This window comes from Cibotium barometz, chromosome 64, assembly GCF_041138505.1.
Source record: "Cibotium barometz isolate CiBa-2024 chromosome 64, ASM4113850v1, whole genome shotgun sequence".
Lineage (NCBI taxonomy): Eukaryota > Viridiplantae > Streptophyta > Polypodiopsida > Cyatheales > Cibotiaceae > Cibotium > Cibotium barometz.
In genome coordinates this window covers 22,219,221-22,234,421 of record NC_141109.1, presented here as the reverse complement: position 1 = coordinate 22,234,421, position 15,201 = coordinate 22,219,221, and the positions used below count along the sequence as shown (strand labels likewise).

The 15,201-nt window shown below is 44.2% G+C and overlaps 1 protein-coding gene across 2 annotated transcripts in view; it reads left to right on the top strand.

Moving 5' to 3' along the window:
* The window catches only part of LOC147603418 (uncharacterized), a 46,477-nt gene extending 33,634 nt beyond the window's left edge, over positions 1-12,843 (top strand). For both annotated transcript variants that reach the window (XM_086796530.1, XM_086796531.1), the window contains 9 exons: positions 9,865-9,930; positions 10,001-10,089; positions 10,193-10,238; positions 10,361-10,415; positions 10,526-10,602; positions 10,695-11,885; positions 11,970-12,074; positions 12,175-12,345; positions 12,420-12,843. In XM_086796530.1, the coding sequence (XP_086652656.1) occupies positions 9,865-9,930; positions 10,001-10,089; positions 10,193-10,238; positions 10,361-10,415; positions 10,526-10,602; positions 10,695-11,885; positions 11,970-12,074; positions 12,175-12,345; positions 12,420-12,512 (1,893 nt within the window). In that variant the 3' untranslated portion in view covers positions 12,513-12,843. The remainder of the gene's footprint in view (positions 1-9,864; positions 9,931-10,000; positions 10,090-10,192; positions 10,239-10,360; positions 10,416-10,525; positions 10,603-10,694; positions 11,886-11,969; positions 12,075-12,174; positions 12,346-12,419) is intronic.
* The last annotated feature ends 2,358 nt before the right edge of the window (positions 12,844-15,201 follow it).

Genomic DNA, 15,201 nt, shown 5'->3' with positions numbered 1-15,201 from the left:
AGTGGCATAGATAGCAGTGGGCAGAGAGCAAGAGCAATCTAGGGTGAACATGTGTGGCATAAAGCATGCGGTCAAGCCTTTGCTGCCCAAGGAAAGGGCAAAGCCAAAGCATTTGTTACCAATGGCAAGAAGCCTAATGGTGGTTCAGTTGCCTCTTTTGGTAAAAATGCTCACAATGGTGACAGTGAGAAGCCCAAGAAGAAGGGAAAATCTAACTACTGTTTTCACAAATACGGAAGTGTGTGAATAGAAAACCTTATCCATCATACATAGCATCTAACAACATCATCATCATACTTTGATACCATTGAAACAACAATATGAAAACTTGCACAAAAACACAGCACTAGGGGTTGAAGTTGCCCCCCCCCCCCCCCCCCCCCCCCCCTCGAGATATCTTTATTACCAACAGAGTGTTCTCAGTACAAGAGAACGGATGCCAGAGAGTAAACACTCTTCAAACTCGCACCAGATACATGCAGAATAAGATGAAAGCAAATCAAACAATTGCCCGAGTCCTCAAACTCAAGCTTCCAAGAATTCCTTGGGCACAGCCACACTCTAGTACGTGATCACACCCTCTAGCAATGGTGCTGTCCCGAATAAGCAGCCATGAAAACCTTGGCTTTGGCCACCCGAAGGTTCCACCCTTAGAGCCACAAGCTTCACATAGGTTTAGAGACTGTTTGCCTTCAAATCTGTTGCGAAGAACCTTGCTGAATTGGTCTGAACAGCATTGTGCTCAGCCCACAAACATGCTGTACAGGTCACCCAAAGAGATGATATGAGTGCCTTGTTGTCTGCCTTGAATCCCGAGCCTTCAGAGCATGAAAACTCAGCCCAGAAACCTGTTGTACAGCAGTCAACCAGCCCTGTAGAGAGGCCAGAAGTGGTCGCTTCCTTCAAGGGGGAGAGAGAGAGAGAGGGAGAAGAATCGTTTTCTCTTGTAGCAGCTATGTAGGCAAGCAACCAGCTATGTAGGCAAGCAACCAGCTATGTAGCAGCCCTGTCCATAGTTGACCAGATCTCCCAAGGTCTTTTTCATGCTCCACTGACAACTATCTCAAGCCCAAGATGTTCCACCGCCAAAAACAGCTGGAAAGGGGGGCGTCTAGCTGATTTTGCCCTTCCCCCCCAGAATAGCAACTCGTGGAGCTTTTTTGGCTAGATGGGCTGCCCACTCTAAGTAATGGCCAAGTTTTATTAAAAACTGGTCCTTTTGATGTGTACACTTTAAAAATTGTCCACCCAAACTTAAGTGTACGTGAACACTTAATAATTTGTCCGCCCAAATTTAAGTATATGTGAACACCTGCACTCATAAACCTTAGTATAATAAAATATAAGCTGTAAATTGAGTTTGGGATCACTTACCACCTGCAAAACACATAAGACCATCGCCTTAGTCCCAAACAGGTGTGCACACACGCGTCCACAGGGTTTCGAGGCGTCCTCGGAGCCCATGGACAATCACAAGTAGAAGTACCAAGCATTGTCTAGGCAGTCAAGACAAATCATTCATGCATGTCAAAACACACTCAAATGCTTTATGCATAATATTCTGGATTCCATCTCCTAACTTATTCATCTTGTATCAAACCCTTCTCGGGCACCGCCCATACAGGTATAAAGAATGCTCACCAGGGTGTCCACCCTTCCACGAGACTTCATCAGTATGCTAGGAGCTCTCACTAGGGTATGCACCCTTTCTTGAAGCCCTTCCACATGTACTGAGTCATGCCAGGAACTCACACCAGGATATCAATTCTTCCATGGAGCCCTTCCACATGTAACCAATCATGCCAGGAGCTCACACCAGGATCTCAATCCTTCCATGGAGTCCTTCCACATGTACTAAACCATGCCTGGAACACACACAAGGGTCTATATCTACCTTTCCATGGTGTTCCTCCACATGTGTATAGTTAGAAATATGACATCTCTGCAGCTTCTAATCAGTTGTCCACAACGAAATGCGACTAAATAAACTTGTAGAAGGTCCGGATAATCCTTGAGGTAGTCTTCATCTATCCATTTCCCATCGAAAGCGGGGTAGTTCTTAAACTTCACAAGAAACCTGTGGATAAGCTTGCGACCAACAGCTTTTTGTTCCTTATGAAACACATTTATTCCGATTGAAGCACTTCTTCAAGCTCGTGAATTTCGGGTTGGTCCTCAATAACCGGCTCAAGCAACTCAAGACCCACATATTTCTTGAGGAGGCTAACATGAAAAGCATTATGTATGCGCCAATGATCAGGCAAAGCAAGCTTGAAAGCCACCTCATTAATTCGTTCCAATACTTGGAATGGCCCATAGTACCTCGGAGACATTTTTGGACACTTGCCTTCCTTGCCAGGTTGCTTCCGAAGGCATGCCTTCTCAAACTTGAGAAGCACCCAATCACTTTATTTGAAATCCACTTGCCTGCTATGTTTATCTGCAGCTTTCTTATGCTTTTCTTGATTTCTTTGTATGGTTGTCCGTACCTATGAGAAAGCTGTATCCAGATCTCTAACATACTCATCTGCAGCAAAGATTTCATCCTTTGTTCAAAGGATCGATGGAAGCACCACCGTGCCATAAACAATCTCAAATGGTGCTTTCCCAGTCAAGGTGTGCACCGTATTGTTATAAGCAAACTCCACAAGAGGCAAGTACTTCTCCCAATCAGATTTCCGCTCAGCCACATAGCATTTGAGCAAATCAAGTACAGCTGAATTTGCAATTTTACTTTGCCCATCCGGCTGAGGATGATAAGCTGATGAAAAAATTCAGCCTTGTGTCTATATTATCAAATAAAGCCCGCCAAACAAACTTGTGGTTCTCGGATCCCGATCTCCCACAATAGTCTTAGGCATACCATGGTGCTTGAAAATTTGGGCCAAGAATATCCTCACCATGTGCTTAGGCTTAATATTCTTTCGTAGAGGAATGAAATGAGCCTGCTTGCTGGATCTGTCTATGATGGTCCATATGGCGTCATTCCCCTGTTGCATTTTTGGCAAATCCATGATAAAATTCATGGTTGATCCGGAATAGGCAACGGTTGAAGCAACCCGGGTGCCTTATGCCTATCAAACTTCACCTTTTGACAAACCATACATACACGCACATAAACATCTATGTCTTTGCACATGTTTGGCCAGAAAAAGTATCTCTCCAAAGCCTGCGTAGTGGCAAGAATTCATGTATGCCCTGCATACGGCGGTGCATGGCATTCATCCATCACCTTAATCCGTAAATCCTTATGCGCACTTAAGTGATTTTGCATCATCAAATATTCATCCCGTATGCAATAGTTCGGGGCTGAAATGCCCTGTTGTAAATCAGCCCATGCAAGCTGAAAATCATCATCTGTACCATACGAATTTTGCATATCGGAAAGATCCTGATGATAAGCAACAGTGACAGCATGTACCTGTGGCCTTCTAGAAAGAGCATCTGCCACTACATTCTTTTTACTAGGTGTATGCAAAATCTGAAAATGAAACATAGGGAGGAAACTTGCCCATCTCATATGCTTCTCTGATAATTTAGTTTGCGTCAAAAAGTACCGCAAACTCTGGTGATCCGTTTTGACAACAAATTCAGCCCCAAGAAGATAATGCTTTTCATAAACCTGCACGTGGAGCTCTGCATGTTGAAGACGCTTGCTCTCAAAAGCTATGGCATGTCCTTCTTGATTCAAAATAGCTCCAATGCTGTCCCCACATGCATCACACTCAACTGAGAAGGGTTTATGTAAATCCAGAATAATCAATACCGGTCCTGAATCCTGATAGGATACAAGCTTTCAGCTTATGGAAAGCTTCCTTCTCTATATCATTCCACGTAAAGACAGCTTTCTTCTTAGTGAGATCATGCAAAGGTGAGGCAATCTCATAGAAGTGTCTGATAAACCTCCTATAAGATGCACATAATCCAAGAAAACTTCTGACTTGGTGAACCGACTTCAACTCCGGCCAACCCTGAACAGCTTGTATTTTACTTCGATCTATGCGTACCCCATCCTTGGATACAATATGACCAAGATAAGCTTACCATTTATATAGAGCTTATGTTGTCTAAGCTCTTCAAAAATTGTCACCAGGTATGTTCTTCCTCATTCTTTGAGAAGACAATGATGCCATCAAAGAATGTGCCAATAAACTTCCGGTGTTTCTTGAATATGCGGTCCATCATTCGATTAAATGTGGCGGGAGCATTGGTAAGGCCAAAAGGCACTACCAAAAACTCATATAGCCCAAAAGCAGTTCGGAAAGCTGTCTTATGAACATCCTGAGGTGCCACTTGATTGCAGATCAAAAATTTCTGCCAACACAATACTCTTCTGCGCTCGGAACGCTCTATCTGCTATCCTCAACAAGGGGATTTATCACAGACTAGAGAACTGAAGCTCTGATACCACTGTCACAAATACAGAAGCGTAAGCAAATCAAACAATTGCCTAAGTCCTCAAACTCAAGCTTCCAAGAATTCCTCGGGCACAACCACACTCTAGTATGTGATCACACCCTCTAGCAGTGGTGTTGTCCCGAATAATCAGCCATGAAAACCTTGGCTTTGGCCACCCAAAGTGAAACCGATCCCGTCAAGTGGGAAAGACTCCGTTGGACACCCACACGCTTAATAGCACAACTTTAAAACCACAAATTTGAAATGGACAACTTAAAACAACTTGAAATTTAAATGAAATGAAATGGAAAGATGGACACCAGCACTGGGGCCGGAACGGGCCGACCCCCCCCTCAATATATGATATATTTATTGGGAGTATTTAATAAATACAATGCTCCATGGGTTCCAAGAACCAGATAATGTCCATGTACATATGAAAACAGTACCAAACAAATAGGCTCGAATTTCGATGTAGAAGCTCGAAGCAGAACGACCACTAGTGTGGTCCAATCTCTACGGTCCCGTGCTTTCACTGGACTCCGCGGAGAGCGCCTCACTGGTGTTCCGAGACCACGCACTGATAGGTGCTCTCGTACTAACGCCTAGCTCTCCCGATCTCAGCACCTTTGGACCGAGGTTCGCCAATGTAGCTTGGACAACCCGGCACCGAACGGGTGTTGGCCGAGCGGGATGAATCCCTTATCAGATTTAAACATAAAATACTTTATTGAAATCTGAAATTCACTTACTTGTAGAGGATTGATGGAAAACCAATACTCGTGGTGTTTGTGTAGAAGATGAAGCCACCCTTGTTGAAGAAATAGTTGCCTCGTGTAGAACTATCAAGACAAGCACCGCCACAAAGGGGTACAGCCGCCTGCTGTGAGAGAAGAAACATCCACTTGCAAGGGAGGATAGAGACCTGGCTGCTGTGTGGAGGAGCAGCCTGTTATGAAGAGAGTGTACACCACCGTTGTTTGCAAGAGAAAAGGGTTCTGCTGACTGGAAACAGGCGCACAGCCACCACAGCCGTCAGTTGATGAAGCCGGTTGATGGATGATAGGCGCCTGACTGGAAAACAGGCGCACAGCCACCACAGCTGACAGTTTGTGTAGCCGGTTGATGGATGGTAGGCGCCTAACTGCAGCCTGCGCAGCCTGTGATGATGCAGCCGCCTGGAAGGGTGTATGCGCAGCAGTACAGTGAGAGATGGCAGCCGCCTGCAGTGCAGTTGCAGCCAGCCGCCTGGGGATAGAGTACGTGCAGTAGTAAAGGGAGAGATGGCAGCCGCCTGCAGCAAGTTCAGTCGCCAGCAGAGAGGGGAAGCGTCGCCGGTTGTCTCATGTGCAAGAGTGGCAGCGATGAAGATGATTTACGCTTGAGGAAGGAAGCTTTTTTTTTAATAACATTATAGTGGAGTTTACTCCACGCTTGCATGTGGGTGGGGAGTTTGGGTAGGTGACCATGCCCACCCCCACATTCACTTAAAGTGGGGCTCCCCACCTTGGTCCCTAAGTGGGTGCCCAAAGGGGGTGCCCACTTTTAAATAAATGTGAACACCTAACCTTATAAAATAAGAGGTTAGAGATAAAATAATAAAACAACATGTGCGACATACTTACCACCTGTTCACATGCACCAAAACTTGTCAGAATAGAGAGCAGACTTCACGACTCACTGGCAGGCGTCCCCGCTCAGTAAGTAACACGTCAAGCAGGCAAACACACAAATACATGTCATGCGAAAACAGTTTCAAACATGCAAAATATGTGTGCATGTGCAAATAGTAACATGGACATATCTCCCGTTCATGGAACAAGTACAAAATATCTGTCGGCACAAAACTGGCACGACATAAAAACATAAAAACCTGGTCTTCCTATGGAGTGACAGTCCCATAGGTAAGACACAGTTCCAGGCACGAGTCTCCCTATGGTGTGACAGTCCCATAGGCAAAACACGGCACGAATACTGGCTCTTCCATGGCGTGACAATCCCATGGGGCGAACACAGTCGAGGTCGTACACGGGTGGCACTGGTCTGGCTCCCGTCCATACGACACCATCCTGCTAACACACGGGTGGCACCAGTCTGGCTCCCGTCCATGTCAGCAAAATACTGGCCTCTTCACACGAGACACCGGCCTGGCCTCAAGTGAACGAGACGCAAAAACTGGAGATGGACCAAATGGTCGGCCAATTGGTGACACAAAGGTTCCACCTTTAGAGCCACAGGCTTCACGTAGGTTTAGAGACTGTTTGCCTTCAAATCTATCGCGAAGAACCTTGCTGAATTGGTCTGAACAGCACTGTTTTTAGCCCACAAACATGCTGTACAGGTCACCCAAATATGACACGGGTGCCTTGTTGTTTGCCTTGAATCCCGAGCCTCGGAGCATGAAAAATCAGCCCAGAAACCTGCTGTAGAGCAGTCGATCAGCCTTGTAGAGAGGCCAGAAGTGGTCGCTTGCTTCAAGGGAGAGAGAGACAAGAATCACTTTTTCTTGTAGCAGCTATGGAGGCAAGCAACCAGCTATATAGCATCCCTGTCCATAGTCGACCAGATCTGCCAAGTTCTTTTGCATGTTCCACTGACAATTGTCTCAAGCCCAGGATGTTCCACCACCAAAAACAGCTGGAAAGGGGGGCGCCCAGCTGATTTTGGCCCTGTCCCCAAGAATAGAAACTCGTGGAGCTTTTTTAGCTAGATGGGCTGCCCACTTTAAGTAATGGCCAAGTTTTATTGAAAACTGGTCCTTCCACATGCGTTGTATGTGCCAAGAATCTTGTGTCAGTTTTAGCCGTTGCTGGGTCAGGCCTAGTTATCCGTTTTGTTGATGATAGATGCATTGTACATGATTGCAGTGATGGAGATATCATAGTTGCATCCGGCACTTTATGTCATGGTCTCTACAAGCTTGATGTATATGAGAGAGCTTTACATGATGTGCTTGCAGTTGTTGCCACATCCAACATGACAGATGCTGAGCTATGGCATGCTCGGTTTGGTCACCTAAACTTTGGTAGTTTGCTACACCTTCAAAGGCATGACATGGTTTCAGGCTTTCAGATTTACCACCACTTGATGCACCTGTCAAGCATGTCTTTGAGGGTTGCATATTGGGCAGAATGCATCGCGCATCATTCCCCAATGATGGTTCATAGAGGGCTGCCCAGAAATCACAGCTGATACATAGTGATGTATGTGGTCCGATGCGAACACCATCTATTGGACGATGCCTCTACTTTGTCACGTTCATTGATGACCTTTTTAGATTCAGTTGGGTCCCTGCTAAGAAGGCAAAATCAAAGGTGTTTATGTGCTTCAGTCACTCTCAGCACATGGCTGAAAATGTGTTAGGTTGCAAAGTGCACAGACCCTTCAGCACAATAAATTGGTGCCTCGCTGGCTGTTGCAAACCTTACAAGACATCAATGTAGTGGCTTCTTTGGCAAGGCGAACACATGCTAGTTCTTGCCATACATCTGGGCATTTTGTGGATCATGCTCTCATTGCTTTTACTTGCAATGACGAGGAAGTTGTTTCCTTTGAGGAAGCACTGGAGAATCATCGTTGGATGCACGCCTTGTAGACAATAGGAATATTGTCTTTTTTGAAAAATGGTACTTGGGATTTAGTTGACCCAACTTTTGGTAAGAAGGCTAGTGGTACGAAGTGGGTCTATAAGATTTAGAGAAAGTCTGTTGGTAGCCTTCTTGAATGGTGATTTGCTCTAGGAGGTATATGTATCTCAAGCTTGTGTTTTGCTCAGAAGATTCAAGAAAGCAAAGTGTGCAGGTTATGGAAGGCTTTGTATGGCCTTAAGCTGGCTCCCAGAGCCTGGTACGAGAAAAAAGATTGTATTTGTCCTACAGATATAAGCACCCTTTGTGTCATAAAGATGAAAGAGGATTTTCTGTTTATCGTCTTCTACGTTGATGACATGCTACTCACATGCCTGGATGTCATCAGATTTTAGCCTTCAAGGCTGAAATACAGGCTTCTTTTGAGATGTCAGATTTGGGTCCGTTGGATTACTATTTGGGGTCTCAATTCTTATAGCGTGATGATGGGATAATCATGATGGAGTCAAAGTACATACATAGATGGCTTAAAAGGTTTAATCTTGAGTATTGTAAACGGGTGTCCCAGTTGAGACTGGTTAGCACTCAGGATTATGGAGAGCTTTTTGATCATACACTATATCAGCAGGCCGTTGGATGCTTGATCTACATATGCAACATGAGGCCATACATTAATTATGGGGTCTCATAGTCGAGTAGATTTATGCGTTGCCTAGGTACCTAGCATTGGTAGGTTGTCAAACGGGTTTTCCGCTACTTACAAGGCACCAAGTTCTTTGGATTGTTCTATCCGGCGCCCCGGAGGGGGGGGGGGTGTTCACAACCACATGCCTACAATGATTTGGACTCGGCAGGATGTTACGATACCAGAGTATCCACTTGTGGATTTTGTTCCTTTCTTGATGGTTCATGCATATCATGGCTCAGCATGTAGCTGTGAGGCTGAATACAAGGCGACTTTTATAGCTACCATTGAGTGTGCATGGCTTAGACACCTTTTGGTAGATCTTAGTGTTGGACAATAGTCCTCTACTCCTATCTACATTGACTCTTATAGCGCATTGATAGTCGCGAGGAACCCAATGTTTCATGCTCGCACGAACACGAAGCACATTGAGGTGTATTATCATTATAGTAGGAAGAGGCTCCACGTAGGGGAGATCATCTTGGTTTATGTCTCTACGCATGACAATGTGGCATATCTATTCATGAAGGCTTTTCCTTATGAAAGCTTGAAGCTTTCCACAAAGCTCTAAGCTTATTGCCTTTTGGGGATTGATCTTGCAGATCCCTGTACATGTTCACAACATCACTTGAGGGGGGGTTGTAGACATCTTATGTCATGGGTAGTAGTGTGAGCACTCGAGGACTAACCGGGGCACTTTTTCCCTCTTTGGGAGGTTTTTTTTCCCGTGCATGTGAACACCCTCTAACACTTGGTCATTTGAGGTGTACTTATCCTTTGTACCTTGTACTTACTTTCTCTTTTTGTTTGAGCTCTACTGTGAGTGTCTTGCTGTTGCTAACCCTAACCTGCAGGTTCCAACACTCGGAGCACGGGACCCTTATTCTCCAGAGAGTGCGCATGGTCAATTGAATTTAAGGCCACTAGTTCCCCCCCCCGCCCCCTGCCTCTCTCTTGTGTGTGTGTGTGTGTGTGTGTTCTTATTGTCATGAATAGGGTTGTATTATGTCTTTTGGCAGATTTTCTTTTAACTAATGGAAGGATCTACTTTTGGGAAAAAAAAACTGTCATGGCACGTGACTCAGAGTGAATGCATGTGAGATCTTATAAGGGTTGTGCTGGTTACACTTTTAAAAACCTTATCTGTTGCTTTTAGTTATTTCTAATCTGGAGTTTTGGGTTGTCACTGTCCAGAAAGCCACCGCAGCCCAGCATAGTTTGAATGGTCGAATGCTAGAGGTCAAAGTTGCCACTCCAAAGGTAGAGTTGAATGATCTTTTTGTTTGCAAATAAATCATGTTTTGGAGCCCATTAGATGAGGGGTTTGCAGGATGAAATGATGCCATCGGCCTCTAGAAAAGGTGGCCGAATATTTGTTGCAAGGATACCTCCTCAAGTCACAGAGGGAATGTTTCGGAGGCAAGTAATGCCACACCTTTTCATTGTGATAAAGTTCTCTTGTATAGGTTTGCAGTACTTATGCTGGCTTATCTTCTGAATGTGCCTTTTGGGATTATTGCAGCTATTTTCAAAAGTACGGAGTCATTGTTGATGCATATATGCCCAAGGTAGGTTGGAAGCTTTGTTGGGTGTGTATACCAAAGACAAATCGGAAGAGCCCACTAGCATACTGAAAATGTGAAGTTGAGGAATGGGTGTTGTCATCTCTTTTTCCACTCTTTTTTGGCAGGATGCAGGGTCCAGAACGCATCGTGGAATTGGGTTTGTGACCTTTGACAATGCAGGTTCTTATTGACACTGGTTTATGCTTTGTAGGAACACGTGAGTGGACTGTTGCTTTGTTTTCTTTTTATTTTGGCTTCCTCAGATCTTGTGTTATGTTTGTGCTCCACAGAGTCCGTGGACAAAATTATGAATGAGACACATGAGCTTGGGGGGTCATCAGTGGCAGTAGATCGTGCTACACCAAAGGTAAAAATTTGAAGCTTCTTCCTCACCGCTCCCCCAAACCATCAACCTAAGTGTAGGCTTGGTCACTGAAGAATAAGTTTTTTTGTATGCAGGAAGAGACAGCAAAGTTCTGGGGGGCCCAATCGTTTCCTGATCAATTCAGCAAACCATTTCCTGATCAATGGGACAAAGCTTTTCCTGAACAATGGGCCAAATCTATTCCTGAGCAATGGGCCAAATCTATTCCTGAGCAATGGGCCAAGTCGTTTCCTGATCAATTTAGTTTCTTCATGGCAGCAGCAGCAGCAGCTGCTCAGATGGGGGCTTTCGGTGGAATGGGTGGTTCAATGGAAGGGTTTGATTTTTCAGGCTATGGTTTTCCTGGATTTATGGGCATGGGTGGTGAGAAAGCAGACAATGCATGGGATGCGTCAGAAGGGGAAACTATAAAAAATGCCAGGGCTCAAGGTAATGATTCACCTGGTGGTGGTGGGGTCCCAACGCTCTCCCCTCCTGCTGCTGGTTATGCGCCTCCGAGCAGTGCACCACAAAATAGTGCACCAGTAATGAACTCTGGTTCTGCTGGTTATGATCCTGAGGCTGCACAAAACAATGCACTCTCTGCATATGGGCCTGGTTCTCTTCATAACAATATGTACTTGGTGCCAAACTCTGATGCTGGATACGGCAGCAATGCTTCAGCTACAAGCATGCCTTCTTCTATGTATGGATCTAGTGCCTCACACAGCAGTGGGCCAACTGTGACGATCTCTGCTACTGGGTATGGACCAGGTGTGGCATATAGTGCTTCACCGACTGCCCCAGGTTATAGCGCTGGTGGTTATTACAGTGGTGCAGTAGCTAATCCTGCCTCATCTGCTGTGGCTGCATCAGCTCATTCCTATGCGGCTGAGAATGGAACTGGTGCACCCACTTCTGGTGCTAGTTATCCTGGCGCTATTTATCCTGGTGCTGGATATTACAGTGGTGCTACAGCTGCCCTTCCCCCTGGTTCTGGGTTCAGTTCAAGTGCCTCATATGCTGGTGCTCTAGCTGCTCCCCCTTCCGATTCTGGGTATGGTTCACGTGCTTCATATGCGGAAGCAGTCCCTACGTCTGGTATTGGCTATGGTTCGAGTGCAACATATAATGATACACCAGCTGGTTATGGATCAAGTCGTCCACAAGTTCCGACAATGGGCAACAAAGTGTTTATTGGAAAGCTTCCACATGAGGCAACTGCTGAACACTTGCGAACTTACTTTAGTTCATTTGGCAGGATTTTGGATGTCTATGTCCCAAAGGTGAGTTGCAGCAGGAAAGACATCTTACGTGCATCAATTTCCTTTACTTTTAATCTGAACTTCAGTAATCGGTACCTGCGGCAGGATGCAAAAAAGACTGGACACAGAGGCTTTGGGTTTGTTACCTTTTTTGACGACGGAGTGGCTGAGCGAGTGGCTCTTGAATCCCATGAAATTCTTGGGCAGCCTGTAAGCTTGGAATTATTTCAATCAAGTTCGTGTGCTCTGGTGATAACTGTTTGCATGGCTTGTCTTAATCTTACATGTGGTACTGTATTATTGCGCTCAGATTGCAGTGGACCGTGCAACTCCCCAGGATACTGCAAATATGCCATTTGCAAGCAATTTTTCATCATTTTTGGGTGCAGGAGCTGCAGGCACATGGGGAGGTAACACCGCTGCGTCCCAAAGAATGGGATATGGAACTTTACCTGCCAGTCTTGATTACTTTGCTGGAGGGGTACGTTAATCAGTCTTCTTGCTGTTACAGTCTGATGGTGAGCTTTTTTTTAAAATATTCGTACTCTCTTCCAGCTGGGCTCCTATGCTGGCGGACAACTGGGTTCTTATGATGGATCTGGTGCAAATCGAGTGTCCCGCCCAGATATCAGATATAGGCCGTATTAGATCATGGCATGACGTTAAGGAACAAACACCTGCAGGTGGATGGTGAAGTCAGCATAATAGCTGGGTAGGATTTGGAAGGATTCTTTTTCAGGAATATGTATGAAATTTCATAGGTATTTTTTCTTGTCGTGGTGAAGTAGCACTTGGATTGGTTGACTTAGGTTTTTTTTAAAGATGGCTCCTGATCTGCCTCTCCAGCATTCATGCAAATATGGTGTTTTCACCTGCTTCAACTGCTTAGTTATGTTTTCACTGAAGGGTTTTAATATTGTACCAATTCTTGCTGGGTGGACCATTAACAATATTGCTTGTGCAGCTTTGCTTGGACCAAGACCTTCTTTTGTTTTCTGGCCATAGGATGCTGTGTTATGCATTGTGTACTTTTTCTGGTGTGGGTATCATAAGTGCAGGCAGAATCTATCAGGAAGTTAAACCATGACGGTTTTAACATGCTGATTTTACTTCACAAAATCTTGGCTCATGAAATATCACGTGTTTCCAAGATCATTGTTCAACTATGATCCTGGAAGTGAAGCAGATATTATTAAGCACCTAAGAAGATATTATTGAACACCTCGAGCTTGGTTGATGCAAGATCTAGAGTGTACATCTCAGGTTGTAAGTGGCAGCTGATCCTTAGATTTGTTCTTAAATGTGTCATTTCAGGCAGTGCTTATTTTTGTTTTTTGCAGTTTTTTTCAAAATATAACAGCACACTGGGCATTGTACCAAAACTTAATCAAAATCCCAAGGGAGAGCTGGGGACATGCTCACATTGGTGATGTGTCACCTGAAAAGCCTTTTTGAGAATTCAAATTTTTACTCCAAATTCTAGTTCTAAGCAAATTCAACTAGAGCTGTGTTTGAAGAGAGAAATTTTTGGAATTGCAAGTGCCGCAATGAGAATGGTGCTCTTTACAGCTTGTACACCTTACTTCGAAAATTGGGAATAGCGAACCGGAGTAGTTGCTGGACGGAAATTACCTTGAGTTTCTCATTGAGAAAATAAGACTTCTACTTGGTATGTTGGCCCATTGTGGAAAACCTTTGAAAATCACTCATGCTTTGTACTTCTCCAAAGCATTACTAGATATGTATGTTGTAAATATGTTTTGATTGGAAGTGGTTGTGAGAGAGAGGGGAGGGGAGTTGTCCAGTGAATGTGGGGGTAGGATCAAGAAATGAGAAGATTGAGGAAGGAACTTAAAAAGTTGTTGAGGTTGTTCATTACACATGATTATTCATCCTAGCACACAATGTTGATCCTATTGCAGGACAACATATTTGCAATGTGAAGGTGGGATTGGAAGATGGTTTGTGCAACATAGCAAGAGACATTATATTTTAAAAAGGTATTGGAAGATGATTTGTGCAACATAGGAGAAACACGTGAGTGATTAGTGAAAGGTGCCAAGGGATGGGATGATGAAAGATATCAACTTTGTGGACAAGCAGGTAGCCCTATTTGCATCTTGTGGTCTCTTAGAGGTCTTTGAGAGACAATAGGTGCTATCTTGGCTTGAAAATAATATAATCCAATGAACGATTGAAAAATACTTTTAGCATCTTATGACTGAGCCAACTTGGGAAGTTTACTGATGTGTCATGTTGGAATCCTTGTTTTGATGTAAACAAGGGGCTTACAAATGCTTGCCTAGTGCTTCTTGGATTGGGCCTTTTGTGGGGGAGCTTGTAAAGATTTTGCAAACCTCTTTGGTTCCATCCAATCCTTCATTACGAAAAAGATTCAATAAGATTTACATTTCTTGAGCCACCAACGTGTATGGTCTACGTGGGCAATATTGAGATGAAAATTAAATTGTAGTTTGGTTCTCTTATGGAAAGCTTGCTTCCACTTTTGGAAACTTGGACACTTTGCTAGGAACTTACCCATCTGCTAAAGGGAGTTGCGGAGGAAGAGAAGCACTAGCTTTACAGTCATTATGAGCTTGAACTTGGTGGTTTTTGAGAGAAATGATGAGAGGAGGAGATGGATAAATAAGATGAAGGTGAATACTTCATGAGGTATTTACAAGGACAATATCTCCGGGTGGAAGTTTTAAAAGGTGGAAATTATAGCATTATATGGTAGTGATGTGTGTGAATACACTTAGGACCGTTGGGGCACTTTTTCCTTAACTAGGAGGTTTTTTCTCCGTTGCTTATGTACACCCTCTTACCTAATCATTTTAGGATGTGTCCTAATCTTTTTTATCTGGCACACATTTGTTAATTCTAATCTAGTGAGTTTGTGTGCTCTCAAGCTTCTCAACCTCGTGTGTGTGTATTGTTGCAACCCTAATCTTAATTTCAACAATTGGTATCAGAGCTAACTTCCTTGACACTGGATCTAGTAGTTTGTTTTTCTTGTCAGGACTGTTTTTCTGTCTCTGATTTAGATACCATCTTAGGAGAAGAAGGTATATACTGTCGTGTGATGTGTATGTACACAATGTGCAGCACGGTTCGGGCGTCGTAAGATTTTTTGCAGACATTCTGGAGGCATCATTTTGGATTGGTTTTGCTCGATTTTGGGTATTAGGATTGTGCAACGGTACAGATTTGGTGTGCAGCAGTATCTACAGCGTCTTCAACAATATTGATCATCATACTTTCGCTAGTAACACTATTCTTTACTGTGTGGTATTTTTCAAACACTTTGCAAGTAACTCAGTTAGTTAGCAGCCAT